At 44.8% G+C, this 6,434-nt stretch overlaps 2 protein-coding genes across 2 annotated transcripts in view; one reads left to right on the top strand and one right to left on the bottom strand.

Moving 5' to 3' along the window:
• The window catches only part of LOC108576501 (prolyl 4-hydroxylase subunit alpha-1-like), a 221,164-nt gene that overhangs the window by 34,074 nt on the left and 180,656 nt on the right, over positions 1-6,434 (bottom strand). The gene's annotated exons all lie outside the window — the stretch shown is intronic.
• Positions 366-4,119, top strand: LOC108576500 (probable helicase with zinc finger domain). The gene is made up of 5 exons (XM_017939509.1): positions 366-678; positions 933-1,621; positions 1,830-2,495; positions 2,576-3,091; positions 3,425-4,119. The coding sequence occupies exons 1-5, from the start codon at positions 456-458 to the stop codon at positions 4,055-4,057; spliced, it is 2,727 nt and encodes a 908-aa protein (XP_017794998.1). The 5' UTR covers positions 366-455; the 3' UTR covers positions 4,058-4,119.

Genomic DNA, 6,434 nt, shown 5'->3' on the forward strand with positions numbered 1-6,434 from the left:
GGTTGGTTCGAGGTGATTGTATTTTTAGCTTGGGTATATGGGCTCTGCGGAAGAATTGTTTGTACTAGATTATTCTTAGCTGATTGTTTGTACAGTCTTCCGGTGTGAAAGATCGAAACTGAACTTCTGTTCTGTGTGATTGTTATGTAATAAAATGGTGTAATTATGAATTTGTACAGTTGTAAACAATTGGAAATATCTGTTTCGACGTGCTGCTACTCTTGATCGTCGATAAAATTGCGACCATCTCGTTACGTAGCAGCGGGAAACGCGAGATGGCGCTGAATGCGTTTCGACAACGCCGAGTTGGCGGCTGCGCAGATCGAGGATGCGTGGTGAAATGTTCGTATCCGGCGTTACAAATACGTGAAAAAAAACCGCGCGGACGTGGTATGATGTAGCCACGAGTGTTTGAATCATCGGGATCGTGCGGGATAATCCATCCGCGAATCAACATGGTGGATCACGCGTTTCAAATTAACGGAGAGGTTAAGTCTTCGTTTTTTCCACTTTTCGTGGAGAAGGTGCACCGTGACTATATTAAATCGAAGGATCCCGAGAAGGTTGTCACGTGCAAACAAACTGGCGACGTGTCGATTTTCCTGAATAAAGACCTCTGCTGTCGATCGTCCAATCGCAATGCCATTTTCAGTTGGAACTTTCAGATTCTGGCGCGCGGTAAGTGCCATTGTTTTCTGACCGTGTTTACATCCGTGACGTTGACAGGATGTCGCTCGTCGTTGATCGCGAGGCTGATTCACGTCTTGTTCATTATATTAGAGTAATTATAACGGGATTCTGAGACGTCGTTTTAGAGTACTTGTCGCTTTTCATTGTCCGTTTGTAACTTGTTTATGCAGTGTGAGGTATAGTGTTTAGATATTTGAATATATGGTACAGTGGATGTCAAAGGCATTGTTGGGTTCATTTAGGTAAACAATTGCGAAGAATAGCACTAACCTTGGATCAGAACCGCAGGAATTTTGAGTTGAGATCTGTTCTGAACAATACCAGTGAGATTGGAATCACGGACGGTCAGGAATGGATCAATGGGACAGGCTTGAAAGCACCGAAGAAAAATGGAAAAGGGAACAAAGAAATGCATTATTTTGTTAGAATTGACTTTGTCGCTAATGGATACGGCACTTATCGTCAAAATGTAATTTTCTATTTTGGAGAGTATCCTGTGTTGCTCCAGAGGATCTGTATGGATTGTGTACCGATGGAAGACTTCTGCAGGATTCACGAAGCGACAAATTATCAGTTCTCTCAGAATCCAAAAACATGGAACAACGAGACAACGTCGATTAGCTGGTTCAAATCACCTTTTGTAGCACCCAAGGATCCGATGGAAGACAAGTTGTCTATGATATATCCGTATCCAGACAGAAGCAACTTCTTCTTGACTCAAGAATCTCTCACAGACGATCATTTAACACCACAAAATTACAGAGGTCGTCTTCACGAATTGATCACCGTGGAAGAGCTAGCTAGACACGAACAGATAGCCAGATACAATGAAATCTCTTATATGCGTCTTCTTAGTAACTATGTTTTGGCTTCTGCGGGTGATGCATCCACCGTTGCTAAATATGCACCACCTGGTGAGCTCTTTGCTCAGGTGCGATTCCTTTTAGCAGTTATACTACATCTATCTTCTTCTACTTCTACTTCTACTTCTTCCTGCACTCCTTTGCTGCTATTTTCAAGAATAATTGTACAATTAGCGCTAGTCTCGCAAATAATATACACATAACTTTTCACTTAATACTATCTACTATCCACACCTTAAATTCCTACAAAATTGTATGCTCAAATTTTTACCACAGCTGCCGTTAAGCCGCAGTATCTCGGAAGATACGAAAAGCGGTAGACTGTTCCTGAGGGGTTGCAATAAAGTACTCTTCAAGAGTCTAGCACAGAAATCGAATCGAATATTCGAGGCGCACATAGAGGATAAATGCACGCAAACCGTATACGTTAGGCTATCGAAAGAGTGCGTCGACACGTTAAACTTGACGGCGAATACGGATCTGCAGGTGCAAGTGCAGTTCCTCCTGAACCGTTTGCCCTCTTGCGAGTGGCACAAGGCCGTGGACAGTCTGCCAGACGTGGAGCTAGTCTTTCTCAATAAAATGTACGCAAACATGGACGATAGCAGCATTTTTACTCTGATGGACGCGATTAACGCCAAGTATTCTCTGCTGAACTTGGAGCAGAAAAAGGCTCTGGCAATTATAACAGCTCCCATGGAGATTCCTATGCCACCAATTTTACTGCTTGGTCCTTTTGGAACGGGCAAAACGTTCACTATAGCGCAAGCTCTTCGTATCTTGCTGACCAGGGGTCCAGAATCGAAAATCTTACTTTGCACGCACAGCAACAGTGCGGCAGATCTGTACGTGAAGAATTTCTTCGACGTATGGTATAAAACCGAGAAGTGTCCACGGTTGAAGCCTATCAGGGTCTACTACAAAGGTAGAGCGAAGAACACGGTACGTCTACTCAGGAAGATGCAAGAATTCATCGTCCATCCGATTCGAACGTTCCCTTTGCTCTGATTCCACCGTTTCAGGTACACCCAGTGGTCCAGGAGTACAGTCTCATGAAGGATAACGGCACTTTCCGCGATCCAACCGAGGAAGACTTTCGAGACTGTGGTCTGATCATCACTACATTAGCCACCTGTAGCTCTTTCACCTATTTGAACCTCTCGTTCACGCACATCGTGATCGACGAGGCTGCTCAGACCTTAGAATGCGAGGTTCTCATACCACTGGCTCTCGCTACTAGACACACTCGCCTGGTTCTAGCTGGTGATCAAATGCAACTTGCACCAGAGGTCTACAGCGATTTGGCAAACGAGCAAGGCTTAGGTGTCAGTATACTCGAGAGGATCTACGGGATGTATCCGCCGACGCATCCGTGCAGGATCCATCTGCATCAGAATTATCGTGCCCACGAGGACATCATCAGGTTCACGTCTGAAATGTTTTACGACGGAGTCGTGAAACCCAGTAGCAATCGATTGGTAAAACATCCGGTGTTAAAGCCCTTGACCTTTTACGCTGTTCAGGGCCAAGAAGTGCAGGTACGTTCATGACGAAGAGAATGATCGTAGAAGAATGACTGTTGTGTTGAATGAAGTTGCGAATGACGATTCGTTGAAATTACACACCACACCGTATATTTCCTCATCCAGCAACGAATACCTGTTGCTTCTTCTTCTTCCTCAACGTAAAACTCTACTCCTTGGAACACATCTTTTCCACCAACAGCTTACGACACAACCATCCATCGTCCTACAATCACTGTTCTTCATCCATTCAGCATCCCTCCAGGATTAATCACACACACATACACACACACACACATCATGCAGAGTCTCTGTAGATACCAAGATAACCGGCCGTTTCTCCAACAGGACGCCCATTCGACTGGCTACTCGCACATGAACGAGGTGTTCGAGCTGGTGAACCGCGTGCAGGATTTGCGGAACAACTGGCCAACTGATCGTTGGGACACGTACGGCGAGGGATCGATCGGGGTCCTCTCCTATTACGCGGAGCAGGTGCAGAGGATACGAATGGAGCTGCGGAAGCGCAAACTCTCGGACGTTTCGGTCGAACGGGTGCTGAACGTGCAGGGAAAGCAGTTCACCGCGGTGTTCATCAGTACTGTACGCACCAGGCATTGCTGCAGGTATTCGGCGGAGAGGAACGTGAAGGACTATGGCTTCTTGACAAATCCAAGGCTTCTCAACACGGCGATCACGCGTGCAAAGTGTCTGGTGGCTGTTGTCGGTGATCCGGTCGCGCTCTTGACCATCGGATCATGCAGAAATTTGTGGCGAAGATACCTGGAGATCGCCGATCTTCACGGGATCGACAGAGAGACACTGGAACGTCATCTGAACTTGGTATCGTCGCTTCCGTTGACAGCACCGTTGAATCCACTGGCGAGGGAGTTCGTTCCGAGGAATAATTTTTGTATGATCGAGTACGTGCCGATCCCGATGATGTACCCGGTGTTTCATTGCCCCTATTACTGGACGTAGCGCAGAGCGATAGTTGATCCTGGGGTCGAACAGGATCATCGTTGAGCGTAAACGGGTTGTTTCACACGTCGGGGGTTAAGAGAAGAATCGATTAAGGACGATATGTCGCGCATATATGTACATGTATTTATGTCTCTCTGTGTCGATCAACGGGGACTGTGGATGTATCCTTGAACTGTCTCTCTAACTGTGAATAGATGTAAGCGAAACTAAGATAGTATGGATTATTACGTTGGTTAGAGGTGTCAGAAGTCGCTGTTTATCGTAGATTGTATCATTATTTAGCCGTTTTCCTTTTCGAAGCTTTTCCGGAGATGCTTTCGTTTTAAGAATTATCAAGCTATTTATGTAAACGAACACTACACACAGTACGATGGTATAGCGATCTATTATAGAAATATAATTTTTATTAGTTTCATGCAGCCCTTGGGTGAATCCTTCATTTCCCTTGTCACGCTATATTTAGTTGTACGAATAATCAAAAATAGGAATTTCACGGAGCAAACTGAAAAGAGAAATGATGAAACGTCAACACTTTTATCTATCACCTGTTCCCTATCTCACGATAAGATTTTGCAATTTTAATCAATCCTTTCTTTTTCATACAACTGCTTACGAATATTTCCGGCAATTGACGATTGACTAATAATAATTTCATCACTTGGACGATCCTTGATTTTCTCTCTAAAAAAAATTCTTCCTTCGCCCTCCTTACTTCCCGCCATTCAAAACACACCTCTTTACAATCCTCTTTGGACGCCTCTCAGAATTACTCAGACAGAGGCAAAGATACTTACGAGATCACTATTTCCGCGAATTTCACTCTCGTTCATCGACTCTTCTTACACCCGCGAATATAGTTCACGTTCTTTTTCCTCTCCTTCTCCTCGTTGTTTTGTATACACGAAAGAGAGTCGGCCGGTGAATAGACGTTTTGTACGAATGCCTGGAAATAAAGAAAACGCGGGCGTGTGTTTGTCGCAGGAAGAGTCAAATGGTCACCGACGGCCCTCGAATGGCTGAAGAGGGACGCGGGAGCAGCGAAAAGCGGTTCGCGGGTTCTTTTGAATGCCGCCGCCGCTTCAGTTTCGCGCGTCGCGTGAATGCCGCGGCGAACAAAGCCGCCTCGTCCGCTTTTATTTCCGTAATTAAGGACCACTCTGCCGAGCGTAACCGCTCTCTCCTCGTCTTACAAAACAAAGAGGGGAGGCCCTTCCCCCCCGCCTGGCACTTTGAAAGCGATTTTTATTAAATACCTGTCTGCTCGGGGGAAAAATAAACACCAGGGGCTATACGGTCAATTATAGTTGTAATTGAACGTTGAATGGGTGGGTTTCTTCTTGTTGTTTTTTCAACCATTTCTGTAGCTTTGTCTTTGCAACAATGGATTTTCAGTTCGATTTTGTTTAACGGTGCTAGAGACTCTCTCTCTCTCTCCCGTTCAATTTTCCTTAACCTCTTCGGGAAAATTGGAGTTACGTTTGATCCATTCAAATCGAGGAATTTATCATATACAGTGTCTCAGCTGATTTCGACATCTTGATTTTCTCGTAATTTCGGATGAAATTTAAACGGCGCCGAAGGGGGCATTCACCGGTGTTGTTAATTCTTTCACGAGTGGAGAAGTTTCACTTTCGTCTGAAACATCTCTCGCTTTGAGCATTAACAGCGAGGAAACCAAGATGTCGAAATCGGCCGAGACACCCTGTATACATGTGTGTGTGTCAGTGACGTTAATTAGAACGATCGTAATTCTATTTCAACGGTTCAATTCCATCAAACATTTTTCGTGGCCTTTGAAAGTTCGTTAAAATGTGGCTGCTTCATTGTACGATGAATCTTTGTATTTCAATAAGGTGTTAGCTGCGTAGAATGCATTACATGTTACTTCATTTGTACGCAATGTCGACTTGGAACTTACGAAAAGTGAAGTTTTTCGAATATGTAAGTGGACTGTAAAAATTTGGACGAATATCGAGAATACACCCAGGTGGTTTTATACTATATATTTTATAAATGTAATTATAACTATGTGTGAATTACAAGATGTTGCGTGTATCACCAGAGCGTGTGGTGTCTTATAGTTTAAGTTTCCAAATCAATCTGCCTCTTCACCTTCCGCCCTTAGCCAGCTGTCTTAATTCAGGGTGCATTGTGTCCGGAAAAAGTGTTCCGAGGACGGATTCACGGAATCCTGTGGAATCTTCGCGAGGACGACGAAGTCCAGGCCTCGCGATGGTTCCAGCCATTTTCCACTTTGCTCCTACGGAAATTCCAGGTCCTTAGGCTCGGTTTGCAGGTAACTTCGGTGAAACTGAGTTGCCTGCAAACGATGCCATAAATTCGGCCACAGGATACCCCTAACCGAGCCTTCCTT

Source organism: Habropoda laboriosa, unplaced genomic scaffold (assembly GCF_001263275.1).
Source record: "Habropoda laboriosa isolate 0110345459 unplaced genomic scaffold, ASM126327v1 scaffold291, whole genome shotgun sequence".
Taxonomy (NCBI): domain Eukaryota; kingdom Metazoa; phylum Arthropoda; class Insecta; order Hymenoptera; family Apidae; genus Habropoda; species Habropoda laboriosa.